The sequence below is a fragment of the Bufo gargarizans genome, chromosome 4 (assembly GCF_014858855.1).
Source record: "Bufo gargarizans isolate SCDJY-AF-19 chromosome 4, ASM1485885v1, whole genome shotgun sequence".
NCBI lineage: Eukaryota > Metazoa > Chordata > Amphibia > Anura > Bufonidae > Bufo > Bufo gargarizans.
In genome coordinates, this window is record NC_058083.1 from 209788900 (window position 1) to 209813308 (window position 24409).

Genomic DNA, 24409 nt, shown 5'->3' on the forward strand with positions numbered 1-24409 from the left:
AGCAGTGTGGGCATAACTACTGTGAAGGGGGCACATATCTGGGCATAACTACTGTGAAGGGGGCACATATCTGGGCATAACTACTGTGAAAGGGGGGGAGGCCCTTCACAGTAGTTATTAATCCCTTTCAGCAGTCCCCTCTTCAGTGAATGGGGGACTGCTGAAAGGGGTTAATAACTACTGTGAAGGACCTAGCCGTCTGGGCAACCCCACAGATCATCCCCCCCCCCACCTTGTACTTGTTCCACTGATCCGCTACTTGCGGGCTACATGGGCATGAGTTCAGTCACTTCGGTGAGCAATCCCATCCTGTGGCGCGTGATACCGCGAGACCCGTGACCTACAGCGGCAGGTCTTGCGGGATCACGCGCTGCAGGACGGGATTGCCCACCGAAGTGACTCAACACATTCCTGCGCGCCCACAAGTAGCGGAACAATTACAAGAGGGGTGGGGAATAGCCAAATAAAAAAATATTTTAAACCAAAAGGTGTTATGGGGGCTCTGTGGATGGCACTTTTGTGGGGGGATCTGTGGATGACACTGTTATGGGGGGATCTGTGGATGGCACTGTTATGGGGGGGATCTGTGGATGACGCTGTTATGGGGGCTCTGTGGATGACACACTGTTATGGGGGCTCTGTGGATGACACACTGTTATGGGGGCTCTATGGATGACACTGTTATGGGGGCTCTGTGGATGACACACTGTTATGGGGGCTCTGTGGATGACACACTGTTATGGGGGATCTGTGGATGACACACTGTTATGGGGGCTCTGTGGATGACACACTGTTGTGGGGATCTGTGGATGACACATATATAGCACCTTATGCTATATATGTGTCATCCACAGATCCCCCCATAACAGTGTCCCTGTGAGTGAATGATCCCCAATACACTGCGCATGCGCGAAAAAGATGACTTGGCGCAGGCGCAGTAGAGGTTAACAAAATGCAAACAAAAATAAAGGTTAACAAAATGCAAATATCTAGACCTCTTCAGCACCTCTGTGACGTTTAATTGACAGTATTATGTCTATATCGTGGAAAATAGTTTTAAGGAAATGAAATAAAGATTCAAAATTTTATATTAGTCAGCACTTTTTTGAATGAAGTAGGAGGAGCAGGTGCGTGACGTCAGTGAGTTGCGCTGTCGTCCGGCCTGCTACTGAGTTTTAGAGATGGGAAGTTCGGATCTTTTTCATGAATCAATTCATTTGAATCAGTTCATTCAAAAGAACCGATTCATGAATCGGATCTTCGGTTCACTTCCTGAGCCGGCAGAAGCAAGTGAACTGAAGAACAATGCGCATGCTCAGTTCATCGAATCTTCGGTTCCCTTGCTGAGTCGGCTCTCAAGTGAACCGAAGATCTGGAGGAACTCGCTCCTGGCAAACACAGCTCTGCTGCAGTGGAGCAGACTGATGTAATTACACTGTATAGTTATTGCAGGGATTTAGATAATGGTCTAAGAGTTTATTAGTTAAAAGAATCAAATTGAGTCAGAGACTCATTTGATTCTTTGAGTTAAAAGAATCCTGTCACCGAGTCCCTGCCAGGCTTCCTGCTCTGCTACATTGCTGCAAGCACCCTGTACACACACAGCTCTGCTACATTGCTGCAACCACCCTGTACACACACAGCTCTGCTACATTGCTGCAAGCACCCTGTACACACACAGCTCTGCTACATTGCTACAAGCACCCTGTACACACACACAGCTCTGCTACATGCAATACTATACCACCCCCACCCCCCCCCCCCCCCCCGGACGGACTTGTCGGGAGACAGGGAGCCGCAGAGCAGGAGGCCTGGCAGGGATTCGGTGACACGTCTCTGACTCATTTGATTCTTTTAACTAATAAACTGAGACGATTCTCTGAGTCCCTGCACAACTCCCCTGTGCTGTGAGTCAGTGCTGGACTGCTGGCTGCCTCTGATTGGTTGGGCGGCAGGGAGGGGCGGGGCTAGTTTCCACTGTCGGCTCCTATTACACTGCCTGCTGCTGCCTCTATGCTACTGAGTTTGTGACTACAGAGAGGGAGAGGATCGCAGGGGATTTCAAGTTGTTCACATAGGAATATTACTATTACAGTGAGCGGGGCCCGGTGTTATGTTATTCTGGGGCGGGCCCCCATCCCGGCCGGGCCCTCAGACCATGTCCGAAGTGCCCGACCGGTCAGTCCGCCCCTGATTGAGATGATGAGTGAGCTCTCTAGTCATCTGCTTCCTTTGCAATAACAATCCATAACCTACTGGAAGTGACAGAAAACCATGGCCTGCTACTACTGGCCGGGCGGCTGGTGCCAAAAATACTGCTTGCACTGCAGCCACTGACATTCTCACTTATGAATGACGTGGGATGGGTTTTTCTTCTTTACTCTACCGATTGTTTAGCAGAGATTTTAGTTTGAAGCCAATTTAAACAATCAGAACACTGTTATTGGGCAGAGTCCACTATAATATAACAGTGTATAACAAAGAATATGCCAGGTACACTAGTCTGTGTTGAGTGAAGTTTTTAAATACAATTTTCAACAATATTTTTTTTAAAATTGCATAATTGGACAGAGGCCACTACAATGTTACAGTAAGTGATGCAGAACAACACGTCAATTGCATTAGTCTATGGTGAACTATGGTGGAATTTTTGCAGGAACAAAATTTACAATTAGACGACGTTCACTACAATCTAACAGATACACTAGTCTGTGGAATTGCCCACTCTGTTTTAAAAGCTTTTTGAAAATGTTATTACAAAAATGAATTCATCACAGAGTTCACATCAATATATACTGTAACTGTGATGCTGGAAAATATGTCCAGACAGGTTTACTACCCTTTCATGTGATTTGTCTCCTGCACATGTTGATCGCGAATAATCTAATCGCAAATTTTTATCGCAAATATCGGCACTTCGAGAATTTGCGAAGATGTTGAATATAGTGCTGTATATTGGTAATCGTGAATATTCTAGATTTTTTTTTTCTTCAGTAACCTCCCTTCTTGCTTGTAGGCCAATGAGACGGCTGCAATGTCTTTGTCTGAGCTTAGCAACATCCCTAGCAATAAATAGGAAAGTTGCCTACCCCTTACTATATAAGAACCTCCCCAGCGGCCATTTTCTGTAGTTTTCTGCAGTTCTGAGAGAGACGGCAGTGTTATTGCTGTGCTCTGAGCTTTCATCTGGATCCTATTCCTTATCCAATTACATTAGATAGTTAGTTTGCTCATATATATATATATATATATATATATATATATATAATACATATAGTTAGTGGGAGATAGTCAGTGTAGGTTAGATAGTGATATGGTGTAGCTAATAGGTTCCAGTGCAGGGTGTTAGGTAGTGTGATAGGAATTACTGTTTCTCTGCTGTCCATACATGCTACAGACATTGTGCTGTGATGTCACAACAATACTAAGTGCACTGATCAGTAATATCTACTCAGACCTGATAAAATGTGAAGTTGCATATATTGCGCAAAAAATATGCACATCATTAGTGGTGATTTGCGCAATTGCGAAAAATAACGACTGGAGATCACTAGATCTAGAATTCGCTAATTTATTGCGAATATTATGCAAAAAATTTGCGAGATATCGCAAAAACTAATATTGCGTATGCCGCTCATCACTACTGCACAGTAAGAAAAAGCTGAGTACAATAGCTTTAAATAATAATGTGCAGTGCAACTACAGTAACAGTGTGTGGAAATGGCTGCAGCCCAGTAAAAGATATGCTACACTGAATCTGACTGACTCTATCTTGTCCCTAGATAAAACCTTTTATCTCTCTCTCTTTTAATTAAATCTTTCTATTATATTCCCTAATACTATTCCGATTTGACAGTAGGTATATTGTGTATCCAAAGATAAAGCTTTCTTTTCTGTATCTCTGATAGACATCCTTTCACATCAATGTACAAGCTCAGAATTCACTTGACTTCCCTCCTTTGGATCCAACTATGACACGTCTCATCCCTCAGTTTTGGCTGAGGCTGATGGCAAGGGGCCCTGCGCAGGGTCAAGTAAAGCACCTTCCTCATCTTCCTTGCCCTGTTGTGCTGTCTTCTGATCTGTAAAATGGCTGCCGTCATTTTAAGCAATTTGTCCTATTTGAATCACAAAAGCTTTAGATTTACTCAAAAGCTGATTTTTTGGGGGAAATTATAGACATATTGGAATCAAATAAATTTTCTCAACTCTAAACCAAACCCATTTACATAATTAGTAACTGTATTTATTACACATTGATTGATTACAATATATGGATATATAAAGTTCTGGCGAAAAGGTTATGAATTTTACCTTAGAGAAACAATCTTGCCCACAATTATGGATAACTGCAATTATACGGGATAACGTTGATAGCCACTGATGAAGAAGCAAGCTGCTTCGAAATGCGTATTGCCATTGCATTATCCTGAGGGACTCTTATACTACAGTAAATGAAAGTACTTTAACTAAGTATCCATACATTGGCAATAGCGCGCTGAAGGAATTTGAAATCCGGCCTACAAACCTGTCACATGGGATGCCACGTGACTCGCTGGCCAACACCTGACCCGCTGCCTGAAAGAGACCCGCAGAAGAGACCCGCAGACCGCGAGACAAGCTTTCTGATACTGCAGTGAGCAGAGCTTCACCAAGCCGCCCACCATCTGTTTAAATCACGCGGGAAATGTGGTAAAACCGAACTATTTAACATTTGTTGACAACATTTTCCTGAGCCACAACTCCGTTGAATTAAGAGGAGTATTCATATAAGGCCTCATGCACATGACAGTATTTTTTGGCGGTCCGCAAAAAGGGGTTCCGTTGTTCCGTGATCCATGTCCGTTTTTGTTTCCGTGTGTCTTCCTTTATTTTTGGAGGATCTCCAGACATGAAGGAAAGTTTAAAAAAATCTAAGTCAAGATTGCCATGCAAATGATAGGAAAAAAACGGATACGGACGCGCAGACGCGGATGACAATCTTGTGTGCCTCCGTTGTCCGTAAAAAAAATTGGACAGGTCATATTTTTTTCACGGACTGGAAACACGGATCACGAACGCGGATGACAAATGGTGCATTAGCCGAGTTTTCCACGGACCCATTGAAAGTCAATGGGTCTGCAGAAAATCACGGAAAACGGAACAACGGACACGGGACACAACAACGGCCGTGTGCATGAGGCCTAAGTGTACACTATACTAAGTGGCATTAAGTAACGGACCGTGTGAAATTGGCAATACTACCAAAATAGATACAAATTAGGCCAGTATGGGTCACAGTAGATTTGACTGATCTACCATCTTTGCAGTTCTCATAAACTGATATATTCTAACTTGTTCTTATGTATTACACAGATAAGTGACACGGTATAACTATCATATAAAGGAGGACTATTGGGACATTATTAACCTATCCTCACCAACGCTATATAGATCAATACTTCACTATCCGATTGAGGTTTGCAAGACTAATAATCCAGTCTAATTATTTGTATTTATTTCTAATTCACCGTTTTAATTCATCGCTTTGATCCTCTGATTCCTTGCAGACAGTACCTTGCCGCACCTTGCCCGCTGTTTATACTCCCACATACACAGCCCTGATTAGGGGGGTGTCTGTTGGAATACATCCAGCTTGTAATATCTTAATGATAGTTTTTATATGTATTTTAAGAATTTTTAACCATTGTTTGAAATAAAATATCTTTCTATCGTAAATTCCGGGTGATAGAGTGCCTGTTCCACCAGAAGTTATACAATTTTACAATTCTGGATAACTGTTACAATGTGTTAAATAGGTGCTTCCAATTTTTTCTAAATATTTTTTTTAACATAGATGTACTTGTCCATGATATTAGAAGTTTGGAATAATATAAGATTGTTCTTTAAAATTATTAAATCAATTAGTATAATATCTATTTAAGACCTACTCTACAGATTACTTCAAAACTTACTTGATGAGCAATGGAACACATTCAATGTTTGGAATTTTGGAAGTAAATGGAGATGCAACAGATGCTTCTAATTCAGACAGTGAAATTCCAACATGAGCCATTTTAAGTGCCTGTGAGTGATGAATATATAAATTATTAGTTTTTATAACAAAGCACAATCATCCCATACTATAGCTAGGAACATTTCTAACTGTATAGTTCTTTTCACCTGTGTTACTAGATTCAAAATCATGTATACATTTGGATTTACTGGTCAGTATACAGTAGAATAAACATGTTGCACAAACAGTTTTTTTTTGTCCCATAAAAAAACAAATATAGTGATGAACGAATTGATTCGGAACTAATAAGATTTGTTACAAATTTCCATCAATATCAGATTGGCAAGGGTGCGACACCCGGCACCCCCACGATCATCTGTTCACGCACGTGCCGTCTCCTTTCTCTCTTCCTACCCGCTGCTGCTGTCCCATAGACATACAGTGGTGATCAGGAAGAGAGACGGGAGATGGCACATGCACACTGCAAACGCCGTCTTCTTAAACAGATCATTGGCAGGGATGCCATGTGTTGACCCCTGCTAATCTGATATTGATGACCTGTCCTGAGAATGTGTAATAATAAGAGATTGCTAATTAGAGAGCAAGAAATGTGCTTCATTGCAAATTAATTGGCCAAGCATTTTATTAAATCGGGTCTATCCTGGGCTGCAGTTAAACATTAGGGAGAATGTATCTTAATGTACATCACAGTGCAGCAACATGCATAGTCCTTTTTGGTAGCAAAACAGTTACTGTGCATCTGAATGACAGGCAGGTTACCAACAGTCCTAGCTAACTCCTAGCTAAACCAAAAGAAAAGAATACAGCAGCCTTCAGTAAAGCAAAAAAAAAAAAAAAAAATGCTGTGAGCCCCTGCAGGAGCTGTGTCCGATGACTCTTTAATCAAACAAAATGAAGTCATGGAGTCAGCAATAATAAAGTAAAGGAGTAAAAAAAAGGTTCTTTTACTTCATGTTGTGGCACTGCAAATACATGCTTTTGAATCCCTTCTATTAATTGCAGAAAGACTGTGAGTCATTATTAGGCTCAATTCCCACTTCAGTTATTTGGTCAATTATACTAATCATTTATTGTCAGCCAAAAGCAGGTGTGGGTCAAACGCACTGAACAGGTGTAAATCTATTCATGATACTTAATCCGAGAGTAGGTTTGGCTCACAAATTTGGCTCACATAAACTGATGGAAATAATTGACCAAATAACTGAAGTGTGAACTTAGGCCACCTTTACACTCACGTTTGGTGCATATCCGTCATGGATCTGCACAATCGCATCCGTTCAGATAATACAACCGCATGCATCCATTCAGAACAGATCGGTTTGTATTATCTTTAATATAGCCAAAACTGATCCGTCTTGAACACCGTTGAAAGTCAATGGGGGACAGATCCGTTTTCTATTGTGCCAGATTGTGTCAGTGAAAATAGAACCGTCCCCATTGACTTACATTGTGTGTCATGACGAATCCATTTGGCTTAGTTTTGTCAAACAGACACCAAAATGCTGCAAACAGCATTTTGGTGTCCGCCTCCAAAGCGGAATGGAGGCGGAACGGAGCCAAACTGAGCCAAACCAAGTGGATCCTTATCCATTCAGAATGCATTAAAGGGTTTCTGTCATGCCAATTTTCGCTATTAAACAGGCTGACATTATAGATGTGAGAATGTCACCTGAATTTAACTCTGCATTTCTTTTATTTAAATATACCCCCGTTTTCGTGTAATTTTAACTTTTATTATATGCAAATGAGCCTCTAGGAGCAGGGGGGGCTTTGCACCTGCTCCTAGAGGCTCCGTTCGCCCCACCTCATTTCCACGCCCTTCTGTCTTGATTGACGGTCCCGTTCAGTATTCGTCGCAGGCGAAGTGAGAAAGCAGGCTGCCGGCTTTCTCACTGCGCCTGCGACGAATACTGAACGGGACAGCGCAGGCGCGAGAGTTACACGGCAGACGGGGCCAGCTGGTGAACCAATGCTGGCCTGGCCCTGTCAATCAAGACAGAAGGGAGTGGAAAGGAGGTGGGCAAATGGAGCCTCTAGGAGCAGGCGCAATGCCCCTCTGCTCCTAGAGGCTCATTTGCATATAATAAAAGTTTAAATTACACGAAAACGGGGGCATACTTAAATAAAAGAAATGCAGAGTTAAATTCAGGTGACATTTTCACATCTATAATGTCACAATGCGCTCTGTGCATGGTTCCAGGAGGCGGACATGGCCGAGGCGCGCTCGCGTCATCAGCACACGGCTGTATGGGCTGTTTTGGAACTCAGTAGTCATGTGACGATGGCTACGGCACATGACTCCACCAGCATCCTATTTAAACAGGCAATCCGCTGGCCACAGATTGTCTGTTATTGAGGTCCTTCCTTCATGATACTCCCCTGGCTGGTTTGTTCCTGCTTTACTTCTGATTTCCTGTCCGTCTCATCCTCTGGTCTTGGTGTGGTCTCCTGGTTTGACTTTGGCTTGTCCTGACGATTCTCAGCTTGCTCCTCTGGTACTGTTTCTGCTCTCTTGGTTTTGACGCGGCTTGTTTGACCTTTCTGTTTATATGTTGTTTGTCTTCCCTGCACTATCCTAGCTAAGGGTTTGTCGACCAGTTGTCCCTTGTCGCTAGGACTAGCAAGGCAAGTAGGCAGGGACAGGGGTGAGGGGGGAGTTCAGTGGTCACTACCTCACCCCCTGTGTGTGTGACATATAATGTCAGCCTGTTTAATAGCGAAAATTGGTGTGACAGAAACCCTTTATGGGCAAAACTGATCCGTTTTGGACCGCTTGTGAGATCCCTGAATGGATCTCACAAACGGAAACAAAAACGCCAGTGTGAAAGTAGCCTAAGCCTTACAAGTCAATATTAGCATTATGTCTAATTTATCGGCGTGGACTGATTCATGCAGTGGCTCAAGATTCATGTAATCGCCCCATAATAGTGGGGAGGGTGTCAGCAGTAAGGCTGTGTTTAAATCACTGTTTATTTTTCTGTTCTTCTTTTTTTGTGGGGCTGAAGAACTTGACTATGGATGCGGACCAATTTATACGGATGTGTGAGTGGACCCTAAAGATTAGTCTCTCAACATTTTGTGCTGAAAGGCGAGTTCTCTTTGGGGTAACTATGCAACCCATCGCACTAAACACTCTGATGCCACACTACTGGCTGGGCAGGAAAGTTTGCCCAGGGCAGACTCAGCCAGTTGTGGCCAGTTTGGCTGTCAAATAGTCCTGGGGATCTTGAATGTGGGGTGGCAGGGTGCAGTCCAAGTATGCCATCACCTGATGGTTTAGGTTCTGCTGCATGTCCTGTTGCTGGGTGGTTTCTTCAGTAGGTGGGAGAAGAAGCCGCTGCTGTGCAGTAATACACTATTCTAGTGTTCTAGTGTATTACTGTACAGCAGCGGCTGCATGAAGCGCACGGCGTCATAGCAACCAATGACGCCGTGCGCTCATGCTGTCAGGAGGAATCCCGGCCGGGTTTCCACGGTCCGCTCTCGGCCGCAGAACACGGCCGTGTGCATGAGGCCTTAAGTTGCTGCTGATGGAGCTGGTGCTGCTCCTGCACCCAACCCTCCAGCAGTCATGGCAGTGGTGCGTATGCTCAGAGGGTCCCCCCCAATCAGAAATTAGTGAGGAAGAAGAGATGGCGCACATAGGCAGCGACCAACCGACTACAAAGAATGTCTCAATAGTTGTCGAGTTTTTCATCCCTCTCAGAAGGTGTAAAGGCCACCATTTTGGACCGGTAGCAAGGGTATAACATTGTGGAAAGCCAGTAGTCATCCTGCGAAATGGTGATAATGAGGCTGTCACTATGCAAGCAACTCAGCATGCATCTGGCCATTTGCGCAGGGGACTCGGAGGGACTCCTTGCCTCCATTTCCACTGCATACTGCTATGGTCTAGCAGGGTCATTTGCATTGTCTTTGTCGCCCCCCTCTAGCTCCTCATGCTCCTCTCCTTTTGCTTGGGCAGATAAACCACTTAGTTCTGTATAAAATTCCTAGGCGCATACTGTATGTCCTCCTCGTCCTCTTCCTCAGGGGTGGGCTGGCTGGCAAGCACTGGCCCATGTGAAGCAGCTCATCCTTAACCCATTTAACTTTGCCTACCATATAAAGGCTATAACGGTAAATGGACTTTAAATAGTTAAACAGCGGCAGCTGGTTGTGTTTTAATGTTGAGATCGCACACACATGTGCAATCCCAGATACAGTACATATTTGAGTTCATAGCAATAGCTTCATCATTACAGAAACAAGATTTACCAACTCCTGAGCTGAAGAAACTCCATTGACTATAATGGGGTCTGCTAAAGGTGCTGCTTCTTTACTGGAGAAAAAGTCTTGCATGCAGGACTTTTCTGTACGGTCGTTTTGACAGAATCTGTGACATTGGCAGAACACTGATGTGAATGGGTGGTATTAGATCAAAGTATAGCATCAGATTCATGTTTAATACACAATCACAGCACCAGAACAAGTTCACTGCATAAATAGAGCACCAGAACCAAGCATAGCACCAGAACTAAGTTCACTGCATGAATACAGCACCAGAACCTTGCTCAAAAGAAAAAAAAAAAGCACCACAACCAAGTTTACTTCATAAATATAGAAGCAGAACCAAACCCATAAGGCAAATACAGCACCAGGATAAAGTACACTAAATAAATATAGCACCAGAACCATGTACAGTACATGCTGTATATACATCAACTGATTTTAAAAGTTTAATACAGATACCATTTCAGTAGTCCGGTCAGCCTTTACCATATAAGCTTGTACAGTATGAAACTACAGCTTCCAGTATGGCCTGAACAGTAGTAATGGGAGGCTGGGAGTTGTTTTTTTCACAAAACAGCATGCTAACATCCATCATCAGCTGTAGATCGTCCAGGTGACTACAGCACTACAGCATTCACATGTCCGCAATTTTGTTCTGCATTTTGCTGAATGGAATTGCGGACCGATTTATTTCTATGGGGCCGCACGATGTGCGTCCCGGCTCCAGAAATGCGGACCCGCACTTCCGGGTCCGCATTTCCGTTCCTGAAAAAAATAGAACATGTCTTATTGTTGTCCGCAATTGTGGACAAGAATAGGCATATTCTATTAGTGCCAGCGATGTGTGGTCCGCAAAATGCAGAGCGCACATTGCGGAAGTGTGAATGGAGCCTTACAGGTGACGTCTCTTCCTGAGTTTTTCCCCATCTGGTTCAGATCACGATCATGACATCTCTGATGACGACTCTGCAGATTTTGCTGAGAAAATGTCTTCAGCTTCTCACTTAACCAACAAATTAGCACCCTGCATACTAACACAAACTCATCTTAGTGCCAAATGTAGTGCCCTGAATATAACAGCAGCATAGGTGCATTAGTGCTACACACAATCCCCCCAATGGTAGTGCCACACGATTTGTGCCCTCTGTATATAGTGCCACAAACTCTGTGCCCTCTGTATATAGTGCCACACATTCTGTGCCCTCTGTATGTAGTGTCACATGCTATGTGTCCTCTGTTTGTTGTGCCACATACTCTGTGCCTTCTGTATATAAGGCCATATGCCCTCTGTCTTCTGTATATAGTGACACACACTTTGTGGCTTTTGTATATAGTGCTACGTACAGTGCCCCTAATGCTAATGCCAAATGGTCTGTGCCCCCTGTATATAGAGCCAAATGTTTGGTGCCCTTTATAAATAGTAGCTCTTACATGTCCCCTTTATGTATAGTCCCTGTTATATGTGCCCCCTTTATGCATAGCACATCTTATATGTGCCCCTTTATTTAAAGTGCCTCTTATATGTGCCTCCTTTAAGTACAGGGCCCCTTATACAGTCATGTGAAAAAATTAGGACACCCTTTTGAAAGCATGTGGTTTTTTGTAACATTTTTAATAAAAGGTTATTTCATCTCCGTTTCAACAATACAGAGAGATTAAAGTAATCCAACTAAACAAAGAAAACTGAAGAAAAGTGTTTTCAAGATCTTCTGTAGATGTCATTCTACAAAAATGCCAATTCTAACTGAGGAAAAAGATAGGACACCCTTGCCCCTAATAGCGAGTGTTACCTCCTTTGGCTGAAATAACTGCAGTGAGACGGTTCTTGTAGCCATCTACCAGTCTTCGACATCGGTCTGAGGAAATTTTACCCCACTCCTCAATGCAGAACTTTTTCAGCTGTGAGATGTTTGAGGGGTTTCTTGCACGTACAGCCCTTTTCAAGTCACCCCACAGCATCTCAATGGGATTCAAATCTGGACTTTGACTTGGCCATTCCAGGACTCTCCATTTCTTCTTTTTCAGCCAATCTTTGGTTGATTTACTAGTATGTTTTGGGTCATTGTCATGTTGCATGGTCCAGTTCCGCTTCAGCTTTAATTTTCTAACTGATGGTCTCACATGTTCTTCAAGCACCTTCTGATACACAGTAGAATTCATCGTGGATTCTATGATGGTGAGCTGACCAGGTCCTGCTGCAGCAAAGCAGCCCCAAACCATGACACTTCCACCTCCATGCTTCACAGTTGGTATGAGGTTCTTTTCTTGGAATGCTGTGTTTGGTTTACGCCAAACATGTCCTCTGCTGTTGTGTCCAAATAATTCAATTTTGGACTCATCTGTCCAAAGAACATTATTCCAGGAGTCCTGGTCTTTGTCAACTTTATCTCTGGCAAATGTCAGTCTGGCCTCGATGTTTCTCTTGGAAAGCAAAGGTTTCCTCCTTGCACACCTCCCATGCAAGTTAAACTTGTACAGTCTCTTTCTGATTGTAGAGGCATGTACTTCTACATCAACAGTAGCCAGAGCCTGCTGTAGTTCTCGAGATGACACTTTAGGGTTTTTGGAGACCTCTTTTAGCATCTTGCGGTCTGCTCTTGGGGTGAACTTGCTGGGGCGACCAGTCCTGGGCATGTTGGCAGTTGTTTTGAAAGCCCTCCACTTGTAGACTATCTTCCGGACAGTGGAATGGCTGATTTCAAAATCTTTTGAGATCTTTTTAAATCCCTTCCCAGACTCATAGGCTGCTACAATCTTTTTTCTGAAGTCCTCTGACAGCTCTTTTGCTCTCACCATGGTGCTCACTCTCACTTCAACAGTCAGGAGCACACCAAACTAAATGTCTGAGGTTTAAATAGGGCAAGCCTCATTCAACATGCAGAGTAACGATCTACTAATTATGTGCACCTGGTGTGATATACCTGTGTGAGATCTGAGCCAATTTAAGAGGGAATACATGTGAGGGTGTCCTATCTTTTTCCTCAGTTAGAATAGGCATTTTTGTAGAATGACATTTACAGAAGATCTTGAAAAGACTTTTCTTCAGTTTTCTTTGTTTAGTTGGATTACTTTAATCTCTCTGTATTGTTGAAACGGAGATGAAATAACCTTTTATTAAAAATGTTACAAAAAAACACATGCTTTCAGAGGGTGTCCTAATTTTTTCACATGACTGTATGTGCTCCCTTTATGTACAGTCATGTGAAAAAATTAGGACACCCTTTGAAAGCATGTGGTTTTTTGTAACATTTTTAATAAAAGGTTATTTCATCTACGTTTCAACAATACAGAGAGATTAAAGTAATCCAACTAAACAAAGAAAACTGAAGAAAAGTCTTTTCAAGATCTTCTGTAAATGTCATTCTACAAAAATGCCTATTCTAACTGAAGAAAAAGATAGGACACCCTTGCCCCTAATAGCGAGTGTTACCTCCTTTGGCTGAAATAACTGCAGTGAGACGGTTCTTGTAGCCATCTACCAGTCTTCGACATCGGTCTGAGGAAATTTTATCCCACTCCTCAATGCAGAACTTTTTCAGCTGTGAGATGTTTGAGGGGTTTCTTGCACGTACAGCCCTTTTCAAGTCACCCCACAGCATCTCAATGGGATTCAAATCTGGACTTTGACTTGGCCATTCCAGGACTCTCCATTTCTTCTTTTTCAGCCAATCTTTGGTTGATTTACTAGTATGTTTTGGGTCATTGTCATGTTGCATGGTCCAGTTCCGCTTCAGCTTTAATTTTCTAACTGATGGTCTCACATGTTCTTCAAGCACCTTCTGATACACAGTAGAATTCATCGTGGATTCTATGATGGTGAGCTGACCAGGTCCTGCTGCAGCAAAGCAGCCCCAAACCATGACACTTCCACCTCCATGCTTCACAGTTGGTATGAGGTTCTTTTCTTGGAATGCTGTGTTTGGTTTACGCCAAACATGTCCTCTGCTGTTGTGTCCAAATAATTCAATTTTGGACTCATCTGTCCAAAGAACATTATTCCAGGAGTCCTGGTCTTTGTCAACTTTATCTCTGGCAAATGTCAGTCTGGCCTCGATGTTTCTCTTGGAAAGCAAAGGTTTCCTCCTTGCACACCTCCCATGCAAGTTAAACTTGTACAGTCTCTTTCTGATTGTAGAGGCATGTACTTCTACATCAACAGTAGCCAGAGCCTGCTGTAGTTCTCGAGATGACACTTTAGGGTTTTTGGAGACCTCTTTTAGCATCTTGCGGTCTGCTCTTGGGGTGAACTTGCTGGGGCGACCAGTCCTGGGCATGTTGGCAGTTGTTTTGAAAGCCCTCCACTTGTAGACTATCTTCCGGACAGTGGAATGGCTGATTTCAAAATCTTTTGAGATCTTTTTAAATCCCTTCCCAGACTCATAGGCTGCTACAATCTTTTTTCTGAAGTCCTCTGACAGCTCTTTTGCTCTCACCATGGTGCTCACTCTCACTTCAACAGTCAGGAGCACACCAAACTAAATGTCTGAGGTTTAAATAGGGCAAGCCTCATTCAACATGCAGAGTAACGATCTACTAATTATGTGCACCTGGTGTGATATACCTGTGTGAGATCTGAGCCAATTTAAGAGGGAATACATGTGAGGGTGTCCTATCTTTTTCCTCAGTTAGAATAGGCATTTTTGTAGAATGACATTTACAGAAGATCTTGAAAAGACTTTTCTTCAGTTTTCTTTGTTTAGTTGGATTACTTTAATCTCTCTGTATTGTTGAAACGGAGATGAAATAACCTTTTATTAAAAATGTTACAAAAAACCACATGCTTTCAAAGGGTGTCCTAATTTTTTCACATGACTGTATGTGCTCCCTTTATGTACAGTCATGTGAAAAAATTAGGACACCCTTTGAAAGCATGTGGTTTTTTGTAACATTTTTAATAAAAGGTTATTTCATCTACGTTTCAACAATACAGAGAGATTAAAGTAATCCAACTAAACAAAGAAAACTGAAGAAAAGTCTTTTCAAGATCTTCTGTAAATGTCATTCTACAAAAATGCCTATTCTAACTGAGGAAAAAGATAGGACACCCTTGCCCCTAATAGCGAGTGTTACCTCCTTTGGCTGAAATAACTGCAGTGAGACGGTTCTTGTAGCCATCTACCAGTCTTCGACATCGGTCTGAGGAAATTTTACCCCACTCCTCAATGCAGAACTTTTTCAGCTGTGAGATGTTTGAGGGGTTTCTTGCACGTACAGCCCTTTTCAAGTCACCCCACAGCATCTCAATGGGATTCAAATCTGGACTTTGACTTGGCCATTCCAGGACTCTCCATTTCTTCTTTTTCAGCCAATCTTTGGTTGATTTACTAGTATGTTTTGGGTCATTGTCATGTTGCATGGTCCAGTTCCGCTTCAGCTTTAATATTCTAACTGATGGTCTCACATGTTCTTCAAGCACCTTCTGATACACAGTAGAATTCATTGTGGATTCTATGATGGTGAGCTGACCAGGTCCTGCTGCAGCAAAGCAGCCCCAAACCATGACACTTCCACCTCCATGCTTCACAGTTGGTATGAGGTTCTTTTCTTGGAATGCTGTGTTTGGTTTACGCCAAACATGTCCTCTGCTGTTGTGTCCAAATAATTCAATTTTGGACTCATCTGTCCAAAGAACATTATTCCAGAAGTCCTGGTCTTTGTCAACTTTATCTCTGGCAAATGTCAGTCTGGCCTCGATGTTTCTCTTGGAAAGCAAAGGTTTCCTCCTTGCACACCTCCCATGCAAGTTAAACTTGTACAGTCTCTTTCTGATTGTAGAGGCATGTACTTCTACATCAACAGTAGCCAGAGCCTGCTGTAGTTCTCGAGATGACACTTTAGGGTTTTTGGAGACCTCTTTTAGCATCTTGCGGTCTGCTCTTGGGGTGAACTTGCTGGGGCGACCAGTCCTGGGCATGTTGGCAGTTGTTTTGAAAGCCCTCCACTTGTAGACTATCTTCCGGACAGTGGAATGGCTGATTTCAAAATCTTTTGAGATCTTTTTAAATCCCTTCCCAGACTCATAGGCTGCTACAATCTTTTTTCTGAAGTCCTCTGACAGCTCTTTTGCTCTCACCATGGTGCTCACTCTCACTTCAACAGTCAGGAGCACACCAAACTAAATGTCTGAGGTTTAAATAGGGCAAGCCTCATTCAACATGCAGAGTAACGATCTACTAATTATGTGCACCTGGTGTGATATACCTGTGTGAGATCTGAGCCAATTTAAGAGGGAATACATGTGAGGGTGTCCTATCTTTTTCCTCAGTTAGAATAGGCATTTTTGTAGAATGACATTTACAGAAGATCTTGAAAAGACTTTTCTTCAGTTTTCTTTGTTTAGTTGGATTACTTTAATCTCTCTGTATTATTGAAACGGAGATGAAATAACCTTTTATTAAAAATGTTACAAAAAACCACATGCTTTCAAAGGGTGTCCTAATTTTTTCACATGACTGTATAGTGTCTCTTATAATTGCCTCCTTTATGTATAGTGTCTCTTATAGTGCCCCCTTCAGTTATAGTGCCTCTTATATGTGCCCTCTGAATACAGTGTACACACAATTTGTTATAATACTAAGTAGAAGTTAGGATGCAGTGGGTAACAGAAGTTGTGACGTTACAGGTTACATGTTACATGTTGCTGATGGTCAGGGGGTAAGAGGTATTAGGCCTCTTTCACACGGGCGTGAGTTTTTTTGCCCGGATAAGAGGCGGGTGCGTTGCGGGAAAATGCGCGATTTTTTCTGCGCAAGTGCAAAACATTGTCATGCGTTGCACTCGCGTGAGAAAAATCGCGCATGTTTGGTACCCAAACCCGAACTTCTTCATAGAAGTTCGGGCTTGGGATTGATGATCTGAAGATTGTATTATTTTCCCTTATAACATGGTTATAAGGGAAAATAATAGCATTCTGAATACAGAACGCATAGTAAACCAGCGCTAGAGGGGTTAAAAAAAATAAAAAATAATAATTTAACTCACCTTAGTCCACTTGCTCGCGAAGCCCGGCATCTCCTTGTGTCTCCGCTGCTGATGAACAGGACCTGAGGTGAGCTGTTCCATTAAATACAGGTTAAGGACCTTCGATGACGTCACTCTGGTCATCACATGGTACGTCACATGATCTTTTACCATGGTGATTCACCATGGTAAAAGATCACGTGATGACCGGAGTGACGTCATCGAAGGTCCTTAAGCTCTATTTAATGGAGTAGCTCACCCCAGGTCCTGTTCATCAGCAGCGGAGACACAAGGAGATGCCAGCTTCGCGAGCAAGTGGACTAAGGTGAGTTAAATTATTATTTATTTTTTTTAACCCCTCTAGCGCTGGTTTACTATGCATTCTGTATTCAGAATGCTATTATTTTCCCTTATAACCATGTTATAAGGGAAAATAATAATGATCGGGTCTCCATCCCGATGGTCTCCTAGCAACCATGCGTGCAAATCGCACGGCATCCGTACTTGCTTGCGAATTCCATCCGATTTTCACACACCCCATTCACTTCTATGGGGCCTGCGTCACGTCAAAATCGGAAAATATAGAGCATGCTGCGATTTCAACTGAACGCACAAGTGATGCGTTAAAAAAATCGCTCATGTGCACAGCCCCATAGAAATGAATGGGTCAGGATTTAGTGCGGGTGCCATACGTTCGCCGCACGGATCGCACCCGCACGGAAAACTCGCCCGTGTGAAAGGGGCCTAATAGATGCAGTGTGTATATATAGTATATACAGCAGTGTGCTGATATGTATGGTACGAGGTATAAATGATACCATTATACCAAATATCAGTATATACAGTTGCCGGGTTTGGGGTGGTCTCAACGCTACACTTGGTTCCCCGGACACCGTTGAGGTGTCACCACATGTTGCTGCTCTCCGGAAGGGATGGTAAGGCTTGGTGCACCCCAATGGGAAATAAGTCCAGAGAGTCAGGGTCTGCAGTAAACCAGGATGCTTCTTTATTGGAGGAATTCAGGTACAAAACAATACAGGCGAGGCATGGGACTGACTTCTCCAGTCTCCTCCCTGGCAGAAGAAGGGTTTGATGCTGAAGAAAGGCCTGAGCTAGCTATCCCTCTTTCTCTTTAGAAGGCTGATATCCTGGTCCAAGGCCGGTGATCCAGGGTCTGTAGCAGTGTATACCCATCTCAGCGTCTTCTTCTGGTCACTCAGTAGTCTGGCGGAGTCTCCTCCCTTGCAGAAGAAGGGTTTGATGCTGAGGAAAGGCGTGAGCTAGCTGTCCCTCTCTCTCTCTCAGAAGGCCCTTGGTCTGTAGCTCAGTAGACTGGGTGGCTCCTTGGTCACAGGGCTAGTGAACCATGGTCTGTGGCTCAGCGTCCCCATCTCAGCGTCTTCTTCTGGTCACTCATGCAGACTGGCATGAGTCTCCCCTTTAAGCACTGGTCCCTAACTGCAGCACACTAGGGGCTCTGACTGCTCTCCTTATATACAGTTTTTGCTAGACTAGAACATTCTAGTGGGAGGAGTGGAGTGGAGAAACTCAGCACAAACAGATACATTGTTTCAGCTCCCGTCTGGTATAGACTTACATTAGAGCTTCAATCATACTCAATGGTAATGACATAGCAGGTTTTCCAGACAAAAACAAGTTTCTAGACATAACAACATATCTAAAACCAAACATTTAAAAGGTCAGGCTGTCTGCTTTTTGTCAGTAAACAAGCCTGGGGTTTTCCCTCCAAATCATGGTCTTCTTTAAACCCTATGGCAGCTGTGGAAAATTACCAGTTCCTCAATCAAAGCCCTAACAGTCTCTCAGTATTCATTAACCCTTTCCACAGAACCATGTAAATACAGTAATAATGAACAGGATATACAGTGCCTTGCAAAAGTATTCACCCCCTTGACTTTTTTCGTGTTTTGTTACATTACAGCCTTAAGTTCAATGTTTTGTTAATCTGAATTTTATGTGATGGATCAGAACACAATAGTCAAAGTTGGTGAAGTGAAATGAGAAAAATATATAAATAAAACCATTGTTTAGAAATAGAAAACAGAAAATTGGCATATGCGTATGTATTCACCCCCTTTGTTAGGAAGCCCATAAAAATCTCTGGTTCAACCAATTTCCTTCAGAAGTCACATAATTAGTGAAATGATGTCCACCTATGTGCAATCTAAGTGTCACATCATCTGTCATTACATATACACACTTTTTTATAAAGGCCCCAGAGGTTGCAACACCTAAACAAGAGGCATCACTCACCAAACTGCCATAAAGACCAAGGAACTCTCCAAACAAGTAAAGGACAATGTTGTTGAGAAGTATAAGTTAGGGTTAGGTTATAAAAAAATATCCAAATCTTTGATGATCCCCAGGAGCACCAATTAATCTATCATAACCAAATTGAAAAAACATGGCACAACAGCAAACCTGCCAAGAAACGGCCGCCCACCAAAACTCACGGACCAGGCAAAGGGGGCATTAATCCGAGAGGCAGCACAGAGACCTAAGGTAACCCTGGAGGAGCTGCAGAGTTCCACAGCAGAGACTGGAGGATCTGTGCATAGGAGGACAATAAGCCGTACGGTCCATAGAGTTGATCTATGTGGCAGAGGGGCCAGAAGAAAGAGGAAGGTGCTCTGGTCTGATGAGACTAAAATTGACCTTTTCGTCCATCAAAGAAAACGCTATGTCTGGAGCAAACCCAACACATCACATCACCCAAAGAACACCATCCCCACAGTGAAACATGGTAGTGGCAGCATCATGCTATGGGGATGTTTTTCAGCAGCCGGGACTGGGAAACTGGTCAGAGCTGAGGGAAAGATAGATACAGGGATATTCTTGAGCAAAACCTGTACCACTCTGTGCGTGATCTGTGGCTAGGACGGAGGTTCACCTTCCAGCAGGACAATAACCCCAAACAAACTGCTAAAGCAACACTTGAGTGGTTTAAGGGGAAACATGGAAATGTGTTGGAATGGCATAGTCAAAGCCCAGATCTCAATCCAATAGAAAATCTGTGGTCAGACTTAAAGATTGCTGTTCAGAAGCTCAAACCATCCAACTTGAAGGAGCTGGAGCAATTTTGCAATGAGGAATGGGCAAAAATCCCAGTGGTAAGATGTGGCAAGCTCATAGAGACTTATCCAAAGCGATTTGGAGTCAGCATTAGCATTTGGGGCCGGTATTAGGGTCAGTGCTATGGTTAATGGTCAGTATTAGGGGTCAGTAGTATTAGGATTAGGGGTCAGTACTAGGGTTAAGGGTCAGTATTAGGGTCAGTGTTAGAGGTCAGTTTTAGGGTCAGGAGCCAGTATTAGGGATAGGACATAGGGAGAGAATAGGGGAGGGTACTCTATACCCACCTGTCCCAGCACAGTCCCACGATGCAGCCAGCTTCCTCTGGCAGGCCTGCTCCTCCGGAACGTTGCAGGTGGCGGAGTGACGTCATTGCGCCGCCTATATCACAACGATGTGTAGGGAATTCTGGGGCAGGTAACCAGTGGTTCCCTTTTCCTGCCAGCACTGCAGCATGCTCAATTATATATGCGTCCAGTGGACGCAGAAACATATGAATTTAGCAAATCTTCGGCCCTAAACATCTACTGGCCCAGCCCACCCCTGCTCCTCCTCACCCTGTGCCAGTTCAGCCTTCACAGGGATCATGTGGCCATGAGATATAGGTGCCACGTCTTCTGTCCCCTCGCCTCATCCCATAGTCATGGCGACTGACAAATAAAGTGGCTTCAAAGGGTCTGTGTAATCGGCAGGTGTCATGCATGAGCTGCCATTGTCTAATGTCAAAGTTACACTGATGTTTATATTAGAGCAAACACTCACTCTGATGCATCAAGGGACGGCAGAATAAGAACAGCTTCCTCATTTTGCTGGGTGGCCTATAGCTATTGGAGACCCACACGGACAAAGTCCAATGGAGGAGGAGGATGAGGAGCTACTACTAGAGGACGAGAAAGAGCAGGAGTTGATTGTGCAGGAGAAAAGGGCTGCTGATGATGATGATGATGACAACACTCGCCTTGATCACCAATCATCGTCGGAGTGGGGAGTGAAAGCCATGAAGAACGAGATCATCAGGCAAGGTGGAGAGCATGGCAATCTGCCTGCTTTCTTTCTTATGTACTGACAGGTGTTTTGATAGCATCAAGTAAATGGATGACTATTCGATAGCCATGCTTTTAGACCTTTGCTATAAAAGCAAAATGAGGGAGTATTTTGCTGTTGCCAAAAAGGAGGCCAAATCGCTGTATTACTGTGTACACAGCTTGCCACAGCTTTTGGCAATCAGAAGCATACCACCATATGTCTGAACAAGAGGCCTCTCCTTCCCACCAGGCCACCCCCTTTCCTGCTGTGTCTGCTACCACAAATAATAAAGCCCCAGCAGCCAGTTTAGTCTCATGGACATGGTGGAGCAGTTTTTTAAGGTACTGGACCAGGCTGACACAAATAAGCAAACTGAGATATTCTGCAATGAACAACCAGGTTCATTCCTATTTGGACTGTGACCTTTCTAGGGCACATACAGTGTTTCCTGACCATAGACTTCTGGAGAGGCAGATTTAAACAGTGGTCGGAACTGGCCTAGTTTTTTTTGTCAAAATGAATGAGGAGTAGAACAATGAGTATTTTCACTCACCTCTCGCTGAGGCTGATGCATTGTTATGCAATTGCTGATGGTGGCTATTTTTTCTGGACCTGTCATGCCACTGTTGCTATATGCCTGTCTACATTTATGTTCTATACTATATGACTGCCGCCACCACAGTTGATACTCCCACTACTAATACCCCTACACAGCAGCACACTTATCTACTGCCTTGTTTGTGCCATCCTGTGCTTCTGCTGCTATTGTTGCTCCCACATATAACTATTACCCTTACATACCTTACTCTTTCCACGTCCACACAGTACTGCTGCTATTCCCAAATAAAAGGGATAATTTTTTTCAGGCTTCTTCAGAACAAGACACTGTTAACTCTATGTTCTGCCCAGCAGGATTCATTATGCCAGAGTCATGGCATTTCTCAAGTGGCTAGTGTGGTTATAGCACCATCTAGAGATGGTTAAGTTGTATTACACTTTGTTTTTCTGTTGCAACGACTACTGCATTGTGGGTGGTGCACTGCATTGTGGGAGTGAAAAACATCCTGGGAAAGAGAAGCCTCCAGTCTTCAGGACACATCAGCAGAACTGTCATTTTGCATATCTCCTTAAACTTCACCATCCTTGTAAAAGCATATCTGATGATAAATCTACCTTTGTTTCAGGGATATTGTGTTATGCAGAGCTGTTCAGCTAGTTGTAATTGTTACTCAGAGAGGTGTTAGTATTGTTAGCTAGACATGTGATCTTATGTACAGACAACAATTTTACCATAGGCTTCAGTGTTAATACAAATGTTATAATACATGCTATCTTTACTTCATACTTTTATAGTTTTACCAATAAACAAGTTAGACTACAAAGAACATTCCTCTTATTTGGAAGAATGGTTTATGCTGAATGCCAGACTGCACACTGTGTGAACGTGTATGAAGACAGAACACTCTGACATTTACACTTGTGTGTGTATAAACAGGCAGGAATCAGCTTCTGTTAAGGCATCATTTTTGGATGCTTGTCAGAAAAATTGACTGCTTCTTCTGAAACTACCTTATGTATATACACAGGCAAGCATCTCCTCCCATTAAGGCATCATTTTTAGAAAGCTTGTTAAGGACAAGATATTTTTTTCTGAAAACAGAATGTTTTGTTTAAACACCATCTGCCCCCCATAAGGAACAATTTTTGGAATATTTTTTAACACAGTCAACCATAGCTATATATGTCAGTGTCACTCTGACATTATTTGCTATTGCTTAAATTATGTTAAAGAGCTTAAAGCAGTAGGGGAGAACAAAATCTCTCAAAAAATTAAATAAAAAGGTAGAAAGACAAGAGAGAAAAAATTGTGTCTAGAAGACCTCAAACTGCCTTTAGTAAGCTCTGTGTGCCAGTAGGGATAATATACTTAGCCTAAAATAAAATCCTTTCCATGTACTGTATCTGTGTTTGACATACTGTTGCTAATCCTTTCCTGAACATTTTTTTTTTTATTTAGTTTTAGAAGGAACTTGTCATTATGAAAATGAAAATGAATCTGCAAGTGGCATGTTATAAAGCAGGAGGTACTGAGCAGACTATTATATAGTTTTGTTGAATAACTTTTATCTCTTTCATTTAAATTCTTGCTTATTCTGGGCTTTCAAGCAGTGATTGACAACTATTTGTATATTCATATTCATAGCCACACACTGACAACGGAAGGATGTCAGTCAATGGTAATATATCACAATAAATCAATCTGTGTTTTATCATGTTAGCATGTACTTACCCCACAGTCATTGGCTCCATCTCCACACATACCAACAAAGTAGCTGAAACAAAAAGGTTTAGGTGTAATACATATTTGTCTACAGTAACAAAATAAAAAATAAAAATAAATATATATATATATTTATATAAATTATACATGCATATACATACTTATATATTTATATATTATTTAGGTTTCTCTTTTGTTCATTCACTTTGTATTTTATTCATTTTGTTAATTCATAAAAAAAAGCTCTCTAGGGACTGATACAGTGCCAAGTGACTGGCGTAAGGCAAATGTGGTGCCCATATTTTAAAAAGGTTCTAGGTCCTCCGCAGGTGATTAGAGATCAGTAAGCTTAACTTCTGTTGTGGGGAAAATGTTTGAATGACTCTTAAGGGACTATATACAGGAGTATGTGACTGTAAATAATATCATAAGTAATAACCAACATGGGTTTACCAAGGACAGACTAACCTGGCTTGTGTCACATTCCGGAGGCCCAAGCAGACCTCCGGGACGTCTTGGAAACAGGTCACAGGCAAGATTCAGACCAGGAACCAACTAAGTACTTTATTACATGTGTAATAAAAGAAAATTATAGTAACATATGCAGGTTAGATAATAGTGGTAGCACTACCACAGAACCAATTGCACCGACAGACCAGAGGCAAAACCCAGAGGGCGGAGAGCCAGTGAGCCCCGTTCTTCACAGAGCCCATGGTGGTGAGGATGAACTGGGCTGAGGGCTCACTGGTAACACCTCCAGG

The 24409-nt window shown here is 42.8% G+C and overlaps 1 protein-coding gene across 1 annotated transcript in view; it reads right to left on the reverse strand.

Moving 5' to 3' along the window:
• LOC122934993 (probable cation-transporting ATPase 13A5) overlaps positions 1 to 24409 on the reverse strand; it is a 249603-nt gene that overhangs the window by 82299 nt on the left and 142895 nt on the right. The window contains exons 22-23 of the mRNA XM_044290686.1: positions 23658 to 23700; positions 5955 to 6064 (exon numbers count right to left, since the gene is read on the reverse strand). Coding sequence (XP_044146621.1) covers positions 5955 to 6064; positions 23658 to 23700 — 153 coding nt within the window. The remainder of the gene's footprint in view (positions 1 to 5954; positions 6065 to 23657; positions 23701 to 24409) is intronic.